This window comes from Scyliorhinus torazame, chromosome X (assembly GCF_047496885.1).
Source record: "Scyliorhinus torazame isolate Kashiwa2021f chromosome X, sScyTor2.1, whole genome shotgun sequence".
Taxonomy (NCBI): domain Eukaryota; kingdom Metazoa; phylum Chordata; class Chondrichthyes; order Carcharhiniformes; family Scyliorhinidae; genus Scyliorhinus; species Scyliorhinus torazame.
In genome coordinates, this window is record NC_092738.1 from 15,747,493 (window position 1) to 15,773,010 (window position 25,518).

The 25,518-nt window shown below is 51.1% G+C and overlaps 1 protein-coding gene across 3 annotated transcripts in view; it reads left to right on the forward strand.

The window, feature by feature from the left end:
* LOC140405402 (integrin alpha-7-like) overlaps nucleotides 1–25,518 on the forward strand; it is a 364,198-nt gene that overhangs the window by 203,343 nt on the left and 135,337 nt on the right. For all 3 annotated transcript variants that reach the window (XM_072493761.1, XM_072493762.1, XM_072493763.1), the window contains exons 12-15: nucleotides 78–253; nucleotides 2,290–2,439; nucleotides 4,791–4,903; nucleotides 7,662–7,845. In XM_072493761.1, the coding sequence (XP_072349862.1) occupies nucleotides 78–253; nucleotides 2,290–2,439; nucleotides 4,791–4,903; nucleotides 7,662–7,845 (623 nt within the window). The remainder of the gene's footprint in view (nucleotides 1–77; nucleotides 254–2,289; nucleotides 2,440–4,790; nucleotides 4,904–7,661; nucleotides 7,846–25,518) is intronic.

Here is a 25,518-nt window from a genome sequence, read left to right on the forward strand (position 1 = left end):
TTTCTGAAGGACAGTATGTGCTTAGTCGTGTCCATTGGTATAGTCACCGTACAATGTGTTCTTTTTGTTCTTCACAGTCCTTGGTTTCACAATTGAGGCGGATTCAATCGAGAGTGATGCACAGCGGAGAAGACCTCAGCGGGTGTCCTTCCTGAGAAAGGAATCAAGTTACCCGGAGGCCCAATACACTGGCGAGGTTGTCTTGCGGAGGCAAACTGAATCTAACTGTATCAACGTCACAATGAAGCTGCAGGTAGGTGAAAGGTCCCACCAACCGAAGCTGCAGAAATCTCGACTGCAAAGTTGGGGGCGGGGTGGCGGGGAGGGGTTTAAGCCTTACAAAGAACAAAGAAAAGTACAGCACAGGAACAGGCCCTCCAAGCCCGTGCCGGCCATGCTGCCCGACTAAACTACAATCTTCTACTCTTCCTGGGTCCGTATCCCTCTATTCCCATCCTATTCATGTATTTGTCAAGATGCCCCTTAAATGTCACTATCGTCCCTGCTTCCACCACCTCCTCCGGCAGCGAGTTCCAGGCACCCACTACCCTCTGCGTAAAAAACTTGCCTCGTACATCTACTCTAAACCTTGCCCCTCCCACCTTAAACCTATGCCCCCTAGTAATTGAACCCTCTACCCCGGGGAAAAGCCTCTGACTATCCACTCTGTCTATGCCCCTCATAATTTTGTATACCTCTTATCAGGTCGCCCCTCAACCTCCGTCGTTCCAGTGAGAACAAACCAAGTTTATTCAACCGCTCCTCATAGCTAATGCCCTCCATACCAGGCAACATCCTGGTAAATCTCTTCTGCACCCTCTCTAAAGCCTCCACATCCTTCTGGTAGTGTGGCGACCAGAATTGAACACTGTACTCCAAGTGTGGCCTAACTAAGATTCTATACAGCTGCAACATGACTTGCCAATTCTTATACCCAATGCCCCAGCCAATGAAAGCAAGCATGCCGTATGCCTTCTTGACTACCTTCTCCACCTGTGTTGCCCCTTTCAATGACCTGTGGACCTGTACACCTAGATCTCTCTGACTGTCAATACTCTTGAGGGTTCTACCATTCACTGTATATTCCCTACCTGCATTAGACCTTCCAAAATGCATTACCTCACATTTGTCCGGATTAAACTCCATCTGCCATCTCTCCGCCCAAGTCTTCAAACAATCTAAATCCTGCTGTATCCTCTGACAGTCCTCATCGCTATCCGCAATTCCACCAACCTTTGTGTCGTCTGCAAACTTACTAATCAGACCAGTTACATTTTCCTCCAAATCATTTATATATACTACAAACAGCAAAGGTCCCAGCACTGATCCCTGCAGAACACCACTAGTCACAGCCCTCCAATCAGAAAAGCATCCTTCCATTGCTACTCTTTGCCTTCTATGACCTAGCCAGTTCTGTATCCACCTTGCCAGCTCACCCCTGATCCCGTGTGACCTCACCTTTTGTACTAGTCTACCATGAGGGACCTTGTCAAAGGCCTTACTGAAGTCCATATAGACAGCATCCACTGCCCTACCTGCATCAATCATCTTAGTGACCTCCTCGAAAAACTCTATCAAGTTAGTGAGACACGACCTCCCCTTCACAAAACCATGCTGCCTCTCACTCATACGTCCATTTGCTTCCAAATGGGAGTGGATCCTGTCTCGAAGAATTCTCTCCAGTAATTTCCCTACCACTGAAGTAAGGCTCACCAGCCTGTAGTTCCCTGGATTATCCTTGCTACCCTTCTTAAACAGAGGAACAACATTGGCTATTCTCCAGTCCTCCGGGACATCACCTGAAGACAGTGAGGATCCAAAGATTTCTGTCAAGGCCTCAGCAATTTCCTCTGGCCCATTTCCTCTGGCTCCACACATAGATTCCCTTGCCTATCGTTCAGTGGGCCAACCCTTTACCTGGCTACACTCTTGCTTTTTATGTACCTTGCGTATTGGTGTGCAGTGCATGTTGGGTACTTTTAGTCTGGGAAGGAGAGACGGCCAGAACTTCAGTCAATGGCCTCCAACTTCATGTGTCGCATTGCAGAAGCCTGGAAAGTGTGCTCCCCGCCCACTGCGTACCAGCTGAAGGTTGGTGAGCACAAGCTGGCGCGTTAAGAAGCGGAAAAGCCACGGTTGGCTCTTGGCTGCCTCTCTGAAATGGCCGGGGCAAGCCACTTAAGTTTGAAGGGCAATCCGGGATTGGCAATCTGGCTATGCCAGAAACTCCCACATCCCACAAAGGTACAAAGGGGAAAGGTGATGACAACTGGTCCTTTTGTTTGATAGGACAACATCAGAGACAAACTGCGGCCCATTCCAGTGACGCTAACCTATGTGATCAAGGAGGTCAGGCGCAAGAAGAAGCAGGCCGAACGACAACTGGCTCACCTGATGCCTGTCTTAAATGCTCGCATTTCGAACACCTTCCGAGAAGAGGTAAGGGGCGGGATTCTCTGTGATTGGCGCGATGGCCCGACGGCGGCGTCAAAAACGGCACAAACCATTCCGGCGTCGGGCCGACCGGAAGTAACGGAATTCTCCGCACTTCCGGGGTCTAGGCCGGCGGCGGAGGGGTTGGCGCCGTGCCAGCTGGCACCGAAGGGACTGTGCGAGTTAGCGCATGCGCAGAACCAACGGCATGGTTCTGCGTAGGCGCAGACCGGCCGGCGTATTCTGGCGCATGCGCAGGAGGGTGTCTTCTCTGTGGCGGCCATGGCAGAGCTCTACAGGGGCCAGCGCAGAAGGAAGAGGTGCCCCCACGACACAGGCCCGCCCGCAGATCGGCGGGCCCCAATTGCGGGCCAGGCCACCGTGGGGTCCCCCCCTGGGGTCGGATCCCCCTGTGCCCCCCCCCCCCTGAGGAACGCACCAGCCAACTTACCTGCCAGGTTCCGCCATGTGGGACTATGTCCAGTCCACGCCAGCGGGAGTGCCCAAAAACGGGAGGCCGCTCGGCCCATCGGGGCCCGAAGAATTGCCGGGGAGGCCGCTGCCAACAGCCCCCGACCGGCGTGGCGTGAATCCCGACCCTGCCCAAAAACCGGCGCCAGAGAATACGGCAGCCGGCAGCTGGGCGGGATTCACGCCGCCCCCCGGGGATTCTCCGACCCGGTGGGGGGGGGGTCGGAGAATCCTGCCCCAAATGACCTCACTCTTTTCCATCGACTGGTACAAGGCCGGGAATAAGGGGCAAAATTCTCCGGTTTCGGCGCGATGTCCGCCGACTGGCGCCCAAAACGGCGCAAATCAGTCGGGTATCGCGCCCCCCCCCCGAAGGTGCGGAATGCTCCGCATCTTGGGGGGCCGAGCCCCAACCTTAAGGGGGTAGGTCCGTGCCGGACTAACTTCCGCCCCGCCAGCTGGCGGAAAAGGCCTTTGGTGTCCCGCCAGCTGGCGCGGAAATGACATCTCCGGGCGGCGCATGTGCGGGAGCGTTAGCGGCCGCTGACGGCATTCCCGCGCATGCGCAGTGGAGGGAGTCTCTTCCGCCTCCGCCATGGTGGAGACCGTGGCGAAGGCGGAAGGAAAAGAGTGCCCCCACAGCACAGGCCCTCCCGCGGATCGGTGGGCCCCGATCGCGGGCCAGGCCACCGTGGGGGCACCCCCCCGGGGCCAGATCACCCCACGCCCCCCCCAGGACCCCGGAGCCTGCCCGCGCCGCCTTGTCCCGCCGGTAAGGTAGGTGGTTTAATCCACGCCGGTGAGACAGGCATTTTAGCAGCGGGACTTCAGCCCATCCGGGCCGGAGAATCGCGCGGGGGGGGGGCCCGCCAACCGGCGCGGCGCGATTCCCGCCCCCACCGAATATCCGGTGCTGGAGAATTGGGTAACCGGCGGGGGCGGGATCCACGCCAGCCCCCGGCGATTCTCCGACCCGGCGGGGGATCGGCGAATCTCGCCCAAGATTTCAAGTCATTTCGGAGTCAAAAATGGATTTATTTGTAGGTTTTTTGCGTTGTCGCTCAATTTGGGAAGAGCTGGGGGTGGGGGGGGGGGGCGATGTTTAAAGCGCTGAATGGCCATTTTCTGAACCCATTATATCATTGCAGCCTTCAAGGCAGCTGTGCACTCCAAGAAAGAAAGACTTTGATTTATATCACATGCTTTATAATCCCGAGACATCCCAAAGCACTTTGTAGTGCTTTTTGAAGTGCAGCGTCTGCGGTCATGTCGAAAGCGCAGCAGCCAGTTTGTGCACAGTATGATCCCATAAACAGCGATGTGACAATGACCCAGGTCAGCTTTGTTTGTGATGCTAATTGAGGGATAAACATTGGCCAGGACACCGGGCATAGCTCTCCAGCTCTTCTGCTGGTTTAGCTCACTGGGCTAAATCGCTGGCTTTTAAAGCAGACCAGGGCAGGCCAGCAGCACGGTTCAATTCCCATACCAGCCTCCCCGAACAGGTGCTGGAATGTGGCGACTAGGGGCTTTTCACAGTAACTTCATTGAAGCCTACTCGTGACAATAAGCGATTTTCATTTATTTTCACTATATTACCACAAGATCTTTCACATTGCCTGAAGAGGGCACTTAGCATCCCAACCGAAAGACAGCACCTCCGACAGTTCAGCGACAGTTCAGTTCTCCCTTAGCACGACACTGGAATATCAGCCCCCCCCCCCCCCCCCCCCCCCCGCCACACCCACACACACAACCTTTTGACTCTGAAACCAGAATGCTACCCTTGGAGCCATGACTGACATGGCTACCAGGCTGAAGAAATGTTTGAATGGTCGCTTCTCAAATTGTACTTTACTGACAGGTTTCCTGTTGTCTCTGTTCAGGTGAATTTTCTGAGGGAGGGATGTGGACCTGATAAGATTTGCCAGAGTAATCTACAGATGACATATAGTTTCGGTTCCAAGAATGATACTGACTCATTCAAGCCTATGCCATTGTACGTATAATTTCTTTTATTACAGGAGATATTCTTATCTCTAGCTATAGTGCTGTAAAGAACGTGTGTATCGCGCACCTATCTTGTTGTTTGATGATATTAATTCCTTCATGGGATGTGGACATCGCTGGCAAGGCCCAGCATTTGTTGCCCATCTCTAATTGCCCCTTGAACTGATTGTGTTGCTCGGCCATTTCAGAAGGTAGTTAAGAGTCAACCACTTTGCTGTGGGTCTGGAGTCACATGTAGGCCAGGCCGGGTAAGGACGGCACATTTCATTCCCTGAAGGCCATTAGTGAACCAGATGGGGTCCTTTATTTCATAGAATTTACAGTGCAGAAGGAGGCCATTCGGCCCATCGAGTCTGCACCGGCTCTTGGAAAGAGCACCCTACCCAAGGTCAACACATCCACCCTATCCCCATAACCCAGTAACCCCACCCAACACCAAGGGCAATTTTGGACACTATGGGCAATTTATCATGGCCAATCCACCTAACCTGCACATCTTTGGACTGTGGGAGGAAACCGGAGCACCCGGAGGAAACCCACGCACACACGGGGAGGACGTGCAGACTCCGCACAGACAGTGACCCAGCCGGGAATCGTACCTGGGACCCTGGAGCTGTGAAGCAATTGTGCTATCCACAAGGCTACCGTGCTGCCCCTAATTGTCCGATGACAATCGCTGATAGTTTCAGGGTCACCATTACTGAGATTAGCTCTATATTCCAGATTTCATGAATTGAATGTAAATTCCATTCGCTGCTGTGGTGGGGTTTGAACTACATGATCCCCCAGGGCATTAAGCTGGAACTCTGGATAATTAGTCCACGATCTTAAAATGACACCAACCACCTCCTGTGGCTTTACATTCACACTTCCCCGTGAACACTTCTCATTCACTTCTGTTCAAGCCATGGGAAGAATGTCTGAAAGGCTTTATTGGGAGCTTTGGCAAGTATCACATTTACTCTCAATAATTTGTTGCTGTTATGCCTCATTCAGTTATGTTATTTACTTGGCACCCCTATTTCCCATGCTGTTCTGTCACAGCTATTCACTGCCTGGTCTCCAAGGTAGGTGGCAGTGTTGTTCGCTTAATGTCTCGCCAACTGAAACCTCCTGTTGGCGTCCACCCACCTCGCAGCTGCAAATCTTGGGTCAATGGCTGAATGCTGTTTGCCCACATCTAGCTGTTGCGTCTCCACCCCTTCTCGCATTTTCCCCTGCCAGCTCCCGCCACCCCATCTCCCTGGGCATCTGTACCCTCCGCACAGCACCAACCCACACCCCCTCCCTCTCCCCCAGCTCACTCCTCCCCACCACCAACACAGGGTCCAGGAAAACCCCCATTAACACGCTTCGGTCAAACGTATGGAGTACGCCTCCTATTGTTTCCACCTTGTTTCAGGGTTCCCTTTCCCACCATTTGATCTCCCTCCTACCTCCATCCTCGCCCCAATCACAGCTCGCATCAGCCTTTTGTAGCCTCTGGCTCTGCCAGACCCTAAGTGCTCCCAAGTCTCACAGTCTCTACTCTCAAAGCCCAGGATCACCCTTCCAACAATATAGAAACATAGAAAATAGAAGCAGGAGGAGGCCATTCAGCCCCTCGAGCCTGGTCCGCCATTCATTATGATCATGGCTGATCATCAAGTTCAATACCCTGATCCTGCCTTCCCCCCCCATATCCCTTGATCCCTATTGCCCAAGAGCTATATCGAATTCCTTCTTGAAACTACACAACGTTTTGACTCAACCCAAATGGCCATTGAAAATCTCCACCATTGCACCTGGCTCCTCCACCCTATCGAGAGCACTTTCCCTTTTGCCATCCTCCTTTGTATTCTGGACATTAAACAAACAGAAGGGTTAAATGGGTGACATTGCTAAGTGAGGGGGCAAGAACATGGTGGACATGGAAAAAAATGTGAAGTTCTCCACTTTGGTAGGAAAAATAAAAAGGCAGAGTATTCTTAAATGAGGAGAGATTGGGAAGTGTTGGTGTCCGAAGTGTGTCCTTGTTCATGAGTGCAGGTGCAGCAAGCAATTAGGAAAGTAAATGATATGTCGGCCTTCATCACAAGTGGATTTGAGTACTGGAGTGAGGACGTCTAGCTGCATTTGTATAGAGCCTTGTAGTATTGTGCACAGTTTTTGTCTCCTTATCTAAGGAAGGATGTACTCCTGATCTAAGAAAGGATATATCAAACAGACTAAATTCCAACAGGGTTCGACAGGGTAGGAAAGGATGCTTGCCCTGGCTGGGGTGGTGTCTCGAACCAGGGAACACCATCTCCGAATAAGAGGCAGTCCAGTTAGGACTGAGTGGATTTCTTCACTCAGGGTGGTAGGTCTTTAGAATTCTCTACCACGGAACAGAATCATTGAGTGTGTTCAAGATTGAGGTCAATAGGTCGCGAGGTGTTAAAAACGTCAAGGGATACGGGAATAGGGTGTGAAAATTACAATTAGATTGAAAACCAGCCACGATCCAGTTGAATGGTGGAGGGCATTCGAGGGGCCGAATGGCCTCCTCCTGCTCCTATTTCCTTTGTTCCTGTTGTAAAATGATCTTTATATGGCAACCAGCTTCCAGTCACATTTAAGCCTCTTGTTCTGCTGGACTGGTCTGAAATATTAATGCTCGAATGGAGGAGGCACTGAGTGGGATGCAACTTGTGCAGGCCGGAGTTACTGAAGGAAGGTTGGATCGGTGTCAGTTGGTTCTAATTCTGCACCCTTTATCCTTGCAGCAATGAACAGGGGAGGCAGGTGTTTTCGCTCATCAACCAGAAGGACATCGCTTTGCGGATCATTGCCACCAACTTGCCGTCAGACCCCAAGAACCCCAAGAAAGATGGAGATGATGCTCACGCGGCTGTCCTGATTGCCAACTTCCCAGACACACTCTCCTACTCTGGCTTCCGATCAACTCAGGTACAGGAAAAAAAAAACAAGCTTCATGCTTCCGCCAGCTATTAAAACAAAACGTTTTGACTCACATTGTTTGGCGGATTACATCAAAGCTGCCCAAATTTCAGCTGGCAGGAACATAGGAATTAGGAGCAGAGGTCGGCAATTCAGCCCTTCGAGCCTGCTCCTCCATTCAATCCGATCATGGCTGATCTCTTCCTCAAATCCACCTTCCCGCCTGTTCCCCATATCCCTTTAACCCACTCTGCAGCTTCAGAAATGCAGCACTTAGCTTTTTCTGGAGGAAAACACGGAGGAGAGAGAAAGTTCTTGTCCCTGTACTTCCAAGAATCAAACTGTTGTCCTTGGGTCTCTGAAAATTATCCCACTGGGATAAGATCCAATCACCCACCACCTGTTACCTGGCAGAGTACGGCCTTTTTGGCCAATTCACTGACTACTAACTAATCAATCAAACCGAGTCCCACCCCACCTCTCTTTGGTGCCGAAAAGTCTGGGGTGTCCTGTTCAGACTAGCAGAGATTAGCGAAGTGTTCTCTCCTGTAACTTCTGAATTCCTCATTCCTCTCTGCTGCTTGACTTAAAGACGCATGTCCATTAATCACCCATGGAGCAAAAATGATAACGGCAAAATAAAAGAAAGGGGAAATAGTGGAATAAACAGGAAGGACCCTTGCAAAGGTGCTCCATAAGGGTGCGAGGAAAGGCCTGCCACCCATGGTTGAATGTTCCAGCAGATTCGGCTGGGGAAGGTGGCAGCAACCGCACGATTTCTAGTGACATTTTTAAAATCCTTTTTTGGCACATTCGATGAATAATAAAGACTGATTCTGAGAGCAGGTAGACGCCACAATTCGAGCCGCGTTTGCTGTATTCCCCATTCTGGCCTACTTTTCCGATTCTCTTCTTTTTAAACGCATTTTATTCAAACTTGTATCAAAGTAGGTTACAGCGAATAAACACCCCGGGAAACATTCTTCCCAACAATCAACTATACAGTTTGTACAGATTTAACTCCTTTTTCACCCCCCACCCCCCCCCCTGCGACGAGCAGCTCCTCAAACACGGTCACAAACATCCCCCACCTTTTCTCAAACTCCCCTGCTGAGCCCCTTAACTCATACTTTATCTTCTCTAACCGCAGGAAGTCATACAGGTCACCCAACCATGCTGCTGCCCCCGGTGGCGATGCCGACCGCCACTCCAGCAAAATTCATCGCCGTGCAATCAGAGAGGCGAAGGCCAAGACATCGGCCTTCCTCCTCTCCATGAGCTCCGGCTTCTCTGAAACCCCAAATATCGCCACCAAAGGGTCCGGCTCCACTCCCTCCTCCACTATCCTGGCTAAGACCAGGAACACTCCCGCCCAGAATATTCCCAATTTTTCACAACCCCAAAACATGTGCGCATGATTCGCTGGCCCCCACCCACACCTCTCACACTCATCTGCTACCCCCTGAAAGAACCCACTCATTCTCGCCCGAGTCATATGCACCCTGTGCACCACCTTAAACTGTATCAGGCTCATCCTCGCACAAGAGGAGGTCCCGTTTATCCTTCGCAGTGTCTCACTCCATACTCCCCAATTGATCTCCATTCCCAACTCCGCTTCCCATTCCCAGGGGCTGGTTTAGCTCACTGGGCTAAATCGCTGGCTTTTAAAGCAGACCAAGGCAGGCCAGCAGCACGGTCCAATTCCCGTACCAGCCTCCCCGAACAGGTGCCGGAATGTGGCGACTAGGGGCTTTTCACAGTAACAATACTCGTGACAATAAGCGATTTTCATTTCATTCATTTCATTTCTCCTTGATCTTCACCACCCGCTCACCTCCCTGCTCCCCCAGCCACTTATATATATCCCCAATTCTTCCCTCCCCTTCCACATCCGGAAGCAGCAGTCGCTCCAGCAGGGTGTATCCCAGCAATCTAGGGAACCCCTTCCAGACCTTTCGTGCAAAGTCCCTAACCTGTAGATACCTGAACTCACTCCCCCTCGGCAGCTCTACCCTCTCCCTTAGCTCCTCCAGACTGGCGAAACCTTCCTCCAAATACAAATCCCTCACCTTGTACTTTTCCGATTCTCAGAACCCACAAGTTATGTATTCACGCTGAGCTGTGATTAACAATTCCGCGATGAATCATCACTTCCCAGGGGCAGCATCTCAAATCCAGGATTGTCTGAAACCGAAAACTTTTGTGATGTTCCCTGTATCAGTTTTGAGTCAAATTTAAAAACATAATTCACCTGGACAATTGAGATAGGCGTTGCCGCTTTGCGCACCTCTCCATCTCATACTTCAAGTGACCCAAGTGACCCTTGACCCCATCCTTTGACTTGAACTGCCCATGACCTCGAACCGCCCGACGCAAAAACCGCAATGCCCGAAATCCGGTACGGTCTTGGTCTTGAGGTTGCTGGATTTGAGGTACTGTACCTAAATTAGTTCAAAGTCACAAGGGCTGACTGTGTCATGGCATCTTTAAAATAGGCGTCTGAAACTGGGCCTGATAATAAACTGTGAGCTTGGAAGGGAGCATGGGAATGGGGTTTGTGGTCTAGAAATGAGTTACCTGTGCAGCTGCAATTGGGAACCAATCAGTTGCAATTTTAACCTGCCCGGTTACAGCAAGCACACCAGCGTGGTCCCATCTTCCAGTGTGGAACTGAGCCTGCAGCTTAGGAAGGCCTCAGGTTCCATCCCTGGTCGGTGCAGCTTATAGGCCAGCGAAACTGAAAATAACTACAGCGCCTTTAGGCTAAAGAGAGGAAAGACCAGTCAATGATGCAGGTCTAACGAGCTCCCTAGGGCCCCAAGCAGCAAAGTGTGTGGGACAGATGAGGCCAAAAATGGGACTCCATTGTGATGCCACTGCAGTTGGATAACCAGCCAAGACTAACTCTCATCTGAAGAATGACCACTTCCAGCTTCTGTTTGTGTACTTAATTTAATATTATGGGTGTGTAGCGCACAAAGACTCCGTGAGACGAATAGAGTGAAGTCGATGAGGCTTTATTAAGCGTGTCTGTTCCCCCGCAGCTCGATAATAGAATGGCCTGCGGGGGAGGACTCCGGCTTCTTATACTCCGCCTTCAGGGCGGAGCTAGAGGTCAACGGCCAACCAGGACCCGGGATCTGTCAGCCAATGACATTAGGGCTTCCAGTCCCACATGACCCCTAATACATACTACCACAGGGTGGTATTTAATGGCAGCTGGAATCAGCAAGTTGCCTCTTTTGCCAAATAAAGTGCCTTTTCAGTGGCGGGCCTTTTCCTGGATCAAGGATCCCAAGCTACCAGCCAATCAGAGGTTGCCCACTCTCAATACTCACCAACGCCAAGGAGGTGCAGTGGCTGATGCTGGTACTGCAGCACAGAGGCTTCGGATCAGCGCTGGATGCCAGGCAAACAGGTCAGTGAAGGCAGGAAAGGATTCAGCAGAGGGGGCAGGGGAGGCTGGTTTTCAGCAGCCCCCCACCCACCATTTCCCAATGCCGGGTCCCTCGAGAGATGAGGAACCTCCTCCACCACATCCCCCTGCTTACCCACCCCAGGACCCCAAAGGCGAGCCAGCAATTGCGGGATGAGGCCCTTAAGGGTTTCAACTGGGGGCAGAGTAGGAAGGGTTGGAAGGCCGAACATGAGGTGCCCACCTCTCACCCTCCCGCCCGCAAAGATGCTCTCCCTGTCACCAAACTCACTTCCGGGGGCAGAACATTAAATTCCACCTGATATGTCCACTCCCGTATCAGCACGAGCATGCTGGGCAATATCTCAGCTCTTGCCCGTGGCATTTATAGCACCAACTTTCGAACAACCTCGACAAAGTTCAGAAAATCAAAAGCGTCTCATGTGGTTGCAGCACTGGATGGTACTCGGGCTTGAGAATGGTGCAAGTGCAACACTGACGCTGCCCAAAAGATCGGCTCCCCTCTGCTCCCCGTAAGGGTCTGAGCGAAATTAAGTCTGAATCATTCAGTCCAGTCTTTTTCTGCTGGAGAAACAGTTGAAGGGCCAAGGCTTGTGATTTTGGCCAGCACCAAGTTTGGAAAGAAATTAAGAGGGCACGCGATCAGTCAAGATCAGTTGGCAGAAGGACAGATTGAGGGAAGGGAGAAGGTGCACAGTTGTAGGCCCTGGTAAACAAGTTTCAGAGTAGAACATAGTTTCTCGTGGACACAGGGGGCCGGACTTCACAGAACTGCTGGTAATTTGGCACGGCTCACCCAAAATTGGCAGCCTCATTTAGAGAGGCCATGAAGGAATTAGCTGGTCCACAGACTGAACATACCGCAAACAGGAGGAAAGGAGCAGGGCCTGCAGTAAGGGCCGGAGCTCTCAGTAACGGGCCTTTTATTCTGTACTTTTGCCTTGGTAAATACTGACACCAGGTGGAAAAATCCAAAGCAAAATCAATGCACAACGCAGCTCTCCCTCACAGGAAACATGTCAAGGAGATACTGGGTTTAAAGCCTTTTACTTCGAGTAAATAGTATTTATAGTACAGAAACAGACCATTCGACCCGTTGTCAAGGAGATGCTGAGTTCAAAGACTTTTACAGCGAGTTGAATAGCATTTAAAGCACAAAAACATACCATTCGGCCCGTTGTCAAGGAGATACTGGTTTCAAAGCCTTTTGCTTTGAGTCAAACAGCATTTACAGCACAGAAACAGACCATTCGGCCTGTTGTCAAGGAGATACTTGGTTCAAAGTCTTTTTTGTTTTTAAATGCATTTTATTCAAACTTGTATCAAAGTAGGTTACAGCAAATAAACACCCCGGGAAACATTCTTCCCAACAATCAACCATACAGTTTGTACAGGTTTTTCTCCTTTTTCACCCCCCATCACCCACTGCCCCACCCCCCCCCCCCCCCCCGCCTCCCCATCCCCCCACCCCCCTGCGACGAACAGCTCCTCAAACACGGTCACAAACATCCCCCACCTTTTCTCAAACTCCCCTGCTGAGCCCCTTAACTCATACTTTATCTTCTCTAACCGCAGGAAGTCATACAGGTCACCCAACCATGCTGCTGCCCCCGGTGGCGATGCCGACCGCCACTCCAGCAAAATTCATCGCCGTGCAATCAGAGAGGCGAAGGTCAAGACATCGGCCTTCCTCCTCTCCATGAGCTCCGGCTTCTCTGAAACCCCAAATATCGCCACCAAAGGGTCCAGGTCCACTCCCTCCTCCAGTGTCCTGGCTAAGACCGCGAACACTCCCGCCCAGAATATTCCCAATTTTTCACAACCCAAAAACATGTGCGCATGATTCGCTGGCCCCCGCCCACACCTCTCACACTCATCTGCTACCCCCTGAAAGAACCCACTCATTCTGCCCGAGTCATATGCACCCTGTGCACCACCTTAAACTGTATCAGGCTCATCCTTGCACAAGAGGAGGTCCCGTTTACCCTTCGCATTGCCTCACTCCATACTCCCCAATTGATCTCCATTCACAACTCCGCATCCCATTTCTCCTTGATCTTCACCACCCGCTCGCCTCCCTGCTCCTCCAGCCACTTATATATATCCCCAATTCTTCCCTCCCCTTCCACATCCGGAAGCAGCAGTTGCTCCAGTAGGGTGTATCCCAGCAATCTAGGGGACCCCTTCCAGACCTTTCGTGCAAAGTCCCTAACCTGTAGATACCTGAACTCACTCCCCCTCGGCAGCTCTACCCTCTCCCTTAGCTCCTCCAGACTGGCGAACCCTTCCTCCAAATACAAATCCCTCACCTTGACCAGCCCCACATCCCTCCACCTCCTGTATACACTGTCCATCCCCCCCGGCTCAAACCCATGATTCTCGCACAGCGGAGTTAGCACCGACATCCCTTCCACCCTAAAATGCCTCCTCAGCTGATTCCATATCTTCACCGTGGACTGCACCACTGGGCTCCCTGAATACCTACTCGGAGCCATTGGCAATGCTGCCGTCACCATAGCCCTCAAACTAGACCCCTTACAAGATTCCTCCTCCATCCTCGCCCACTCTACCCCTTCTCCTTCCCACCACCGCCGTACCTCGTCCACATTCACCGCCCAATAATAATGAAGCAAGTTTGGCAACGCCAACCCCCCCCTGCTGCCTCTGTAGCAGGGTCCTCCCCACCCTCGGCACCTTCCCTGCCCATACAAAGTCAGAGATGATCGTGTCCACTTTCCGAAAAAAGGCCTTTGGTATAAAGATCGGGAGAGCCTGAAAGATAAACAAGAACCTCGGCAGAATGTTCATTTTCACCACTTGGACCCTCCCCGCCAACGTTAAGCGCAGTGTATCCCACCTCTTAAGATCCTCCCTGGCCTCCTCCACCAGCTTCATTAAGTTCCACTTATGGAGCCCCGTCCATTCCCTCGCTACCTGACTCCCCAAGTACCTAAACCTATCCCTCACTACCGTAAATGGCATTCCCCCTCAATTAGCCCGCTGTGCCAGCCCATTCACTGGGAATACCGCTTTTCCCGACATTCAGCTTGTATCCCGAGAACCATCCAAACCTCCCAACAGGCCCATAATCCTTCCCATACTCTCCAACGGGTCCGAAACATACAGCAAGAGGACATCGGCATAGAGCGACACCCGATGCTCCCTCTGTCCCCTCATTATCCCCTGCCACTCTGCCGACCCACTGAGAGCCATCGCCAATGGCCCTATGGCCAGCGCAAACTGCAGCGGCGACAGCGGGCACCCCTGCCTCGTACCCCTGTGTAAGTCAAAGCTTTGTGAGCTCCTATCATTCGTCCTCACCCTCGCTCTTGGCGCCACATACAGCAACCGCACCCATGCCACAAATCTCGGCCCAAACCCAAACCTTCCCAAAAGTTCGAACAAGTACCGTCACTCCAACCGATCAAACGCTTTCTCCGCGTCCATGGATACCACCACCTCCGGTACCAGAGCTCTCGTCGGATTCATCACCACAATCAACAGCCGTCTTATATTACTCGCGAGCTGCCTGCCCATCACAAAGCCTGTTTGACCTTCTGCAACCACCCCCGGGACACAATCCTCCATCCTCCCTGCCAACAACTTAGCCAGTACTTTCACATCCGTGTTCAATAGTGATATGGGTCTAGACGACCCACATTCCACCGAATCCTTCCCTTTTTGGGGGTTTAGTGTGATTACTGCCTGCTCCATCGTCTCCGGCAACCCCCCCATGTCCAGTGCTTCAGGGAAGGTGGTAAAAGAGGGGAAGGGATGGCATTGTTAGTCAAGGACAGTATTACGGTGGCAGAAAGGACGTTTGATGGGGACTCGTCTACTGAGGTAGTATGGGCTGAGGTTAGAAACAGGAAAGGAGAGGTCACCCTGTTAGGGGTTTTCTATAGGCCTCCGAAAAGTTCCAGAGATGTAGAGGAAAGGATTGCAAAGATGATTCTGGATAGGAGCGAAAGCAACAGGGTAGTTGTTATGGGGGACTTTAACTTTCCAAATATTGACTGGAAACGCTATAGTTCGAGTACTTTAGATGGGTCCATTTCTGTCCAATGTGTGCCGGAGGGTTTCCTGACACAATATGTAGATCAGCCAACGAGAGGCGAGGCCATATTGGATTTGGTACTGGGTAATGAACCAGGACAGGTTTTAGATTTGGAGGTAGGTGAGCACTTTGGTGATAGTGACCACAATTCGATTACGTTTACTTTAGGGATGGAAAGGGATAGGTATATACCGCAGGGCAAGAGTTATATCTGGGGGAAAGGGAATTATGATGCGATGAGACAAGACTTAGGATACATCGGATGGAGAGGAAAACTGCAGGGGATGGGCACAATGGAAATGTGGAACTTGTTCAAGGAACAGCTACTGCGTGTCATAGAACATAGAACATAGAACAATACAGCGCAGTACAGGCCCTTCGGCCCACGATGTTGCACCGAAACAAAAGCCATCTAACCTACACTATGCCATTATCATCCATATGTTTATCCAATAAACTTTTAAATGCCCTCAATGTTGGCGAGTTCACTACTGTAGCAGGTAGGGCATTCCGCGGCCTCACTACTCTTTGCGTAAAGAACCTACCTCTGACCTCTGTCCTATATCTATTACCCCTCAGTTTAAAGTTATGTCCCCTCGTGCCAGCCATATCCATCCGCGGGAGAAGGCTCTCACTGTCCACCCTATCCAACCCCCTGATCATTTTGTATGCCTCTATTAAGTCTCCTCTTAACCTTCTTCTCTCCAACGAAAACAACCTCAAGTCCATCAGCCTTTCCTCATAAGATTTTCCCTCCATACCAGGCAACATCCTGGTGAATCTCCTCTGCACCCGCTCCAAAGCCTCCACGTCCTTCCTATAATGCGGTGACCAGAACTGTACGCAATACTCCAAATGCGGCCGTACCAGAGTTCTGTACAGCTGCAACATGACCTCCCGACTCCGGAACTCAATCCCTCTACCAATAAAGGCCAACACTCCATAGGCCTTCTTCACAACCCTATCAACCTGGGTGGCAACTTTCAGGGATCTATGTACATGGACACCTAGAGGTGCTCATCCACACTTTCAAGAACTTTACCATTAGCCAAATATTCCGCATTCCTGTTATTCCTTCCAAAGTGAATCACCTCACACTTCTCTACATTAAACTCCATTTGCCACCTCTCAGCCCAGCTCTGCAGCTTATCTATATCCCTCTGTAACCTGCTACATCCTTCCACACTATCGACAACACCACCGACTTTAGTATCGTCTGCAAATTTACTCACCCACCCTCCTGCGCCTTCCTCTAGGTCATTGATAAAAATGACAAACAGCAACGGCCCCAGAACAGATCCTTGTGGTACTCCACTTGTGACTGTACTCCATTCTGAACATTTCCCATCAACCACCACCCTCTGTCTTCTTTCAGCTAGCCAATTTCTGATCCACATCTCTAAATCACCCTCAATCCCCAGCCTCCGTATTTTCTGCAATAGCCTACCGTGGGGAACCTTTTCAAACGCTTTGCTGAAATCCATATACACCACATCAACTGCTCTACCCTCGTCTACCTGTTCAGTCACCTTCTCAAAGAACTCAATAAGGTTTGTGAGGCATGACCTACCCTTCACAAAGCCATGCTGACTATCCCTGATCATATTATTCCTATCTAGATGATTATAAATCTTGTCTCTTATAATCCCCTCCAAGACTTTACCCACTACAGACGTGAGGCTCACCGGTCTATAGTTGCCGGGGTTGTCTCTGCTCCCCTTTTTGATCAAAGGGACCACATTTGCTGTCCTCCAGTCCTCTGGCACTATTCCTGTAGCCAATGATGACATAAAAATCAAAGCCAAAAGTCCAGCAATCTCTTCCCTGGCCTCCCAGAGAATCCTAGGATAAATCCCATCAGGTCCCGGGGACTTATCTATTTTCAGCCTGTCCAGAATTGCCAACACCTCTTCCCTACGTACCTCAATGCCATCTATTAGCCTGGGGCTCAGCATTCTCCTCCACAACATTATCTTTTGCCTGAGTGAATACTGACGAAAAATATTCATTTAGTATCTCGCCTATCTCTTCAGACTCCACACACAATTTCCCATCCCTGTCCTTGACTGGTCCTACTCTTTCCCTAGTCATTCGCTTATTCCTGACATACCTATAGAAAGCTTTTGGGTTTTCCTTGATCCTACCTGCCAAATACTTCTCATGTCCCCTCCTTGCTCGTCTTAGCTCTCTCTTTAGATCCTTCCTCGCTACCTTGTAACTATCCATCGCCCCAACCGAAACTTCACACCTCATCTTCACATAGGCCTCCTTCTTCCTCTTAACAAGAGATTCCACTTCCTTGGTAAACCACGGTTCCCTCGCTCGACGCCTTCCTCCCTGCCTGACCGGTACATACTTATCAAGAACACACAGTAGCTGATCCTTGAACAAGCCCCACTTATTCAGTGTGCCCAACACTTGCAGCCTACTTCTCCACCTTATCCCCCCCCAAGTCACGTCGAATGGCATCATAATTGCCCTTCCCCCAGCTATAACTCTTGCCCTGTGGTGTATACTTATCCCTTTCCATCATTAACGTAAACGTCACCGAATTGTGGTCACTGTCCCCAAAGTGCTCTCCTACCTCCAAATCCAACACCTGTGTCCTTGATAAGTATGTACCTGTCAGGCAGGGAGGAAGTGGTCGAGCAAGGGAACCGTGGTTTACTAAAGCAGTCAAAACACTTGTCAAGAGGAAGAAGAAGGCTTATGTAAAGATGAGACTTGAAGGTTCAGTTAGGGCACTCGAGAGTTACAAGTTAGCTAGGAAGGACGTAAAGAGAGAGCTAAGAAGAGCCAGGAGGGGACATGAGAAGTCTTTGGCAGGTAGGATCAAGGATAACCCTAACGCTTTCTGTAGATATGTCAGGAATAAATAAATGACTAGGGTAAGAGTAGGGCCAGTCAAGGACAGTCGGGGGAAGTTGTGCTTGGAGTCCGAGGAGATAGGAGAGGTGCTAAATGAATATCTTTTGTCAGTATTCACACAGGAAAAATACAATGTTGTCGAGGAGAATACTGAGATTCAGGCTACTAGACTAGAAGGGCTTGAGGTTCATAAGGAGGAGGTGTTAGCAATTCTGGAAAGTGTGAAAATAGATAAGTCCCCTGGGCCGGATGGGATTTATCCTAGGATTCTCTGGGAAGCTAGGGAGGAGATTGCTGAGCCTTTGGCTTTGATCTTTAAGTCATCTTTGTCTACAGGAATAGTGCCAGAAGACTGGAGGATAGCAAATGTTGTCCCCTTGTTCAAGAAGGGGAATAGAGACAACCCCGGTAACTATAGACCAGTGAGTCTTACTTCTGTTGTGGGCAAAATCTTGGAAAGGTTTATAAGAGATAGGATGTATAATCACCTGGAAAGGAATAATTTGATTAGGGATAGTCAACACGGTTTTGTGAAGGGTAGGTTGTGCCTCACAAACCTTATTGAGTTCTTTGAGAAGGTGACCAAACAGGTGGATGAGGGAAAATCCTCCAGTGCCCCTAGGCTCGCAAATGTCCCGTCAATGAACAGGTCCCCCATTCTTCTAATCCCCGCCCGATGCCAGCCTTGGAACCCCCCGTCCATCTTCCCCGGGACAAAGCGGTGGTTACCCCTAATCGGGGACCACACCGATGCTCCCATTGTACCCCTGTGCCGTCTCCACTGGCCCCAGATCCTTAGCGTTGCCGCCACCACCGGGCTTGTGGTGTGTTTTGTCGGCGAGAGCGGCAGCGGTGCCGTTACCAACGCCCCCAGGCTCGTTCCTTTACAGGACGCCATCTCCATCCTCTTCCATGCCGCCCCCTCTCTCTCCATGACCCATTGCGGATCATCGCCACGTTTGCTGCCCAGTAGTAACTCTCTAGGTTTGGCAAAGCCAACCCTCCTCGGTCCCTGTTGCGTTCCAAGAACCCTCTTCTAACCCTCGGTGTCTTATTTGCCCACACATACCCCATAATACTCCTACCTACTTTCTTGAAAAAGCCCTTGGTGATCACGATGGGGAGGCACTGAAACACGAACAAAATCCTCGGGAGGACCACCATTTTGACCGACTGCACCCTACCCGCCAGCGAGAGCGGGAGCATGTCCCATCTTTTAAAATCCTCCTCCATTTGCTCCACCAACCTCGTCAAATTCAGTTTATGTAGGGCCCCCCAACTTCTGGCCACCTGTATCCCCAGATACCGAAAACTCCTCTTCGCCCTCCTCAGTGGCAGGTCCCCTATCCCTCTTTCTTGGTCCCCTGCCTGTAACACAAAAAGCTCACTCTTCCCTACATTAAGCTTGTAGCCCGAAAACTCTCCAAACTGCTTCAGAGTCTGCATGACCTCCACCATCCCCTCCATTGGGTCCGCCACGTATAGCAGCAGGTCATCCGCATATAGTGATACCCGATGCTCCTCTCCCCCGCGGACTATCCCCCTCCATTTCAGTTTATGTACCTATATTTTTCGCGTCTAATCCCGAGTGAAATACCTGTCCTACCCATCCCTTTCTTAACCTGGTCCGCCACCTTCAGGTGTGTCTCTTGGAGCATTGCCACGTCTGCCTTCAGTCCCTTCAAGTGCGCGAACACTCGAGCCCTCTTCACCGGCCCATTCAGGCCCCTCACGTTCCACGTTATCAGCCGGATTGGAGGGGCTTGGAGGGGCTCTCACCCCCGCCTGACTAGCCATCTCATTTTCTGGTCCAGTCCCGTGTCCACGCCTCCCTCACTCTCCAGTCCCCCAGCCGGGGGACCCCCATCCCAGCCACCTCTTCTGTGTCCCGTTCTCTTTCGGCCAGTGCAGCAGCAACCCCCCCCCCCTTCCCCCCCGCTAGATCCCCGTCTAGCTTTTTTGCTCCCCCCATATCCCTCCCGTAAGTCAGCTGACACCTGCTGACCCCGGCTTCTCCCGCCATCCCTTTGACCAATCCATATACATTCCTTCGTTCCCCTTCAACAAAGAACAAAGAACAAAGAAATGTACAGCACAGGAACAGGCCCTTCGGCCCTCCAAGCCCGTGCCGACCATGCTGACCATCTGCTTGCGCATCTCCTCAAAACAGCGCTTGATATACTCCTGCATCTCTTCTTTGTCCGTTGGCGCCGCCATTTTGCTTTTTTTCCCCTTCTTCTCTCGCTGCTCCAGGGCCAATTTCTTTCGCCGTTTCGCTGCGGGTCCGATCCATGCAGGTTGGTAGGGGACCTTTCTTCTTCCTTCCCCACGGGTTGATTTTCAAAAAAATGCCGTTGGGTCTCCGTTATCGGGCCCGAAAGTCCGTTTTCGCGGGAGCTGCCGAATCGTGCGGCTTAGCTCCGCATCGCCGCAACCCGGAAATGTGTAACAGTGTTAATGCTCCACACAAGCCTCCTTCTCTTCATCTCACCTTATCACCTATATTCCTTTCTCTCTCGTGTGTTTATCGAGCTTCCCCTTAAATATTTATTCACCTGAACCACTCCATATAGTAGTGAGCTCCATATAGATACCACTCTCAGGGTAAATTGATTGAAACATTTGGCCGGGATTCTCCATCTGTTGATGCTAGTGGGAGCGCCAAATTCCCCGTCCACGCTCGCAGCTGTATCAGGACGGACGTGCAACAGAGAATCCGGCCTTAAGATCCTGAGGGGTGTTGACAGGGTGGATGTGGAGAGGATGTTTCCTCTTGTGGGAGAATCTAGAACTAGGGGGGGGGGTCACTGTTTAAAAATGGCCGAACAAGCTACTCAGTTCAAGGGTAATGAAAGATGGGCAACAAATGCTGACCCAGCCGGCGACCCCCACATCCTGTGAATTTTTTAAAAAGCCGTTGCTCATTTCAGACAGCGATGAGGAGAATTATTTTCTCTCAGAGGGTGGTGAGTCTCTGGAACTTTCTTCCTCACAAGGCAGTGGTTCAGAATCTTTGAATATCTTTAAGATAGATTCTTTTTTTTAATTAAATATTTTATTGAAAATTTTTGGTCAACCAACACAGTACATTGTGCATCCTTTACACAATATTATAACAACACAAATAACAATGACCTATTTTACAAACAAAAAATGAATAAATAATAAATAACAAAAATGAAAACTAACCCTAATTGGCAACTGCCTTGTCACAAGTAACACTCTCCAAAAATATAATTTAACAGTCCAATATATAATTATCTGTAGCAACGGCCTATACATACTATACAGTATATATTAACAACCCTGAGAGTCCTTCTGGTTCCTCCCCCCCCCCCCCCCCCCCCCCCCCCGATCCTGGGCTGTTGCTGCTGCCTTCTTTTTCCCATTCCGTCTATCTTTCTGCGAGGTATTCGACGAACGGTTGCCACCGCCTGGTGAACCCTTGAGCCGACCCCCTTAGGACGAACTTAATCCGCTCTAGCTTTATAAACCCCGCCATGTCATTTATCCAGGTCTCCACCCCCGGGGGCTTGGCTTCTTTCCACATTAGCAATATCCTGCGCCGGGCTACTAGGGACGCAAAGGCCAAAACATCGGCCTCTCTCGCCTCCTGCACTCCCGGCTCTTGTGCAACCCCAAATATAGCCAACCCCCAGCTTGGTTCGACCCGGACTCCTACTACTTTTGAAAGCACCTTTGTCACCCCCATCCAAAACCCCTGTAGTGCCGGGCATTACCAAAACATATGGGTATGATTCGCTGGGCTTCTCGAGCACCTCGCACACCTATCCTCCACCCCAAAAAATTTACTGAGCCGTGCTCCAGTCATATGTGCCCTGTGTAATACCTTAAACTGAATCAGGCTTAGCCTGGCACACGAGGACGACGAGTTTACCCTGCTTAGGCATCAGCCCACAGCCCCTCCTCGATCTCCTCCCCCAGCTCTTCTTCCCATTTCCCTTTTAGTTCATCTACCATAGTCTCCCCTTCGTCCCTCATTTCCCTATATATATCTGACACCTTACCATCCCCCACCCATGTCTTTGAGATCACTCTGTCCTGCACCTCTTGTGTCGGGAGCTGCGGGAATTCCCTCACCTGTTGCCTCGCAAAAGCCCTCAGTTGCATATACCTGAATGCATTCCCTTGGGGCAACCCATATTTCTCGGTCAGCGCTCCCAGACTCGCGAACTTCCCATCCACAAACAGATCTTTCAGTTGCGTTATTCCTGCTCTTTGCCACATTCCATATCCCCCATCCATTCCCCCCGGGGCAAACCTATGATTGTTTCTTATCGGGGACCCCCCCAAGGCTCCAGTCTTTCCCCTATGCCGTCTCCACTGTCCCCAAATCTTCAGTGTAGCCACCACCACCGGGCTTGTGGTGTAGTTCCTTGGTGAGAACGGCAATGGGGCTGTCACCATAGCCTGTAGGCTAGTCCCCCTACAGGACGCCCTCTCTAATCTCTTCCACGCCGCTCCCTCCTCCTCTCCCATCCACTTACTTACCATTGAAATATTAGCGGCCCAATAATACTCACTTAGGCTCGGTAGTGCCAGCCCCCCCCTATCCCTGCTACGCTGTAAGAATCCCTTCCTCACTCTCGGGGTCTTCCCGGCCCACACAAAACCCATGATGCTCTTTTCAATCCTTTTAAAAAAAGCCTTTGTGATCACCACCGGGAGGCACTGAAACACAAAGAGGAATCTCGGGAGGACCACCATCTTAACCGCCTGCACCCTCCCTGCCAGTGACAGGGATACCATATCCCATCTCTTGAAATCCTCCTCCATCTGTTCCACCAACCGCGTTAAATTTAACCTATGCAATGTGCCCCAATTCTTAGCTATCTGGATCCCCAGGTAACGAAAGTCCCTTGTTACCTTCCTCAACGGTAGGTCCTCTATTTCTCTACTCTGCTCCCCTGGATGCACCACAAACAACTCACTTTTCCCCATGTTCAATTTATACCCTGAAAAATCCCCAAACTCCCCAAGTATCCGCATTATTTCTGGCATCCCCTCCGCCGGGTCCGCCACGTATAGTAGCAAATCGTCCGCATACAAAGATACCCGGTGTTCTTCTCCTCCCCTAAGTACTCCCCTCCACTTCTTGGAACCCCTCAACGCTATCGCCAGGGGCTCAATCGCCAGTGCAAACAATAATGGGGACAGAGGGCATCCCTGCCTTGTCCCTCTATGGAGCCGAAAATATGCAGATCCCCGTCCATTCGTGACGACGCTCGCCACTGGGGCCCTATACAACAGCTGCACCCATCTAACATACCCCTCTCCAAAACCAAATCTCCTCAACACCTCCCACAAATAATCCCACTCCACTCTATCAAATGCTTTCTCGGCATCCATCGCCACTACTATCTCCGTTTCTCCCTCTGGTGGGGCCATCATCATTACCCCTAACAACCTCCGTATATTCGTGTTCAGCTGTCTCCCCTTCACAAACCCAGTTTGGTCCTCGTGGACCACCCCCGGGGCACATTCCTCTATTCTCATTGCCATTACCTTGGCCAGGACCTTGGCATCTACATTTAGGAGGGAAATAGGTCGAGAGGACCCGCATTGTAGCGGGTCCTTTTCCTTCTTTAAGAGAAGCGATATCGTTGCTTCAGACATAGTCGGGGGCAGTTGTCCCCTTTCCTTTGCCTCATTAAAGGTCCTCGTCAGTACCGGGGCGAGCAAGTCCACATATTTTCTATAGAATTCGACTGGGAATCCATCCGGTCCCGGGGCCTTTCCCGCCTGCATGCTCCTAATTCCTTTCACCACTTCTTCTACCTCGATCTGTGCTCCCAGTCCCACCCTTTCCTGCTCTTCCACCTTGGGAAATTCCAGCCGATCCAAGAAGCCCATCATTCTCTCCCTCCCATCCGGGGGTTGAGCTTCATATAATTTTTTATAAAATGTCTTGAACACTCCATTCACTCTCTCCGCTCCCCGCTCCATCTCTCCTTCCTCATCCCTCACTCCCCCTATTTCCCTCGCTGCTCCCCTTTTCCTCAATTGGTGTGCCAGCAACCTGCTCGCCTTCTCCCCATATTCGTACTATGCACCCTGTGCCTTCCTCCATTGTGCCTCTGCAGTGCCCGTAGTCAGCAAGTCAAATTCTACATGTAGCCTTTGCCTTTCCCTGTACAGTCCCTCCTCCGGTGCTTCCGCATATTGTCTGTCCACCCTCAAAAGTTCTTGCAGCAACCGCTCCCGTTCCTTACTCTCCTGCTTCCCTTTATGTGCCCTTATTGATATCAGCTCCCCTCTAACCACCGCCTTCAACGCCTCCCAGACCACTCCCACCTGGACCTCCCCATTATCATTGAGTTCCAAGTACTTTTCAATGCACCCCCTCACCCTGAGACACCCCCCCTCATCTGCCATTAGTCCCATGTCCATTCTCCAGGGTGGGCGCCCTCCTGTTTCCTCCCCTATCTCCAAGTCCACCCAGTGTGGAGCGTGATCCAAAATGGCTATAGCCGTATACTCCGTTCCCCTCACCTTCGGGATCAATGCCCTACCCAGCACAAAAAAGTCTATTCGCGAGTAGACTTTATGGACATAGGAGAAAAACGAGAACTCCTTACTCCTAGGTCTGCTAAATCTCCACGGGTCTACACCTCCCATCTGCTCCATAAAATCTTTAAGTACCTTGGCTGCTGCCGGCCTCCTTCCAGTCCTGGACTTCGACCTATCCAACCCTGGTTCCAACACCGTACTAAAATCTCCCCCCATTATCAGCTTTCCCATCTCTAGGTCCGGAATGCGTCCTAGCATCCGCCTCATAAAATTGGCATCATCCCAGTTCGGGGCATATACGTTTACCAAAACCACCGTCTCCCCCTGTAGTTTGCCACTCACCATCACGTATCTGCCCCCGTTATCCGCCACTATAGTCTTTCCCTCGAACATTACCCGCTTCCCCACTAATATAGCCACCCCCCTGTTTTTCGCATCTAGCCCCGAATGGAACACCTGCCCCACCCATCCTTTGCGTAGCCTAACCTGGTCTATCAGTTTCAGGTACGTTTCCTGTAACATAACCACATCTGCCTTAAGTTTCTTAAGGTGTGCGAGTACCCGTGCCCTCTTTATCGGCCCGTTCAGCCCTCTCACGTTCCACGTGATCAGCCGAGTTGGAGGGCTTCCTACCCCCCCCCTTGTCGATTAGCCATCACCTTTTTCCAGCTCCTCACCCGGTTCCCACGCAGCTGTATCTCCACCAGGCGGTGCCCCCCCGCCCATCCTCTCCCATACCAGCTCCCCCCTCTCCCCAGCAGCAGCAACCCAGTAATTCCCCCCTCCCACC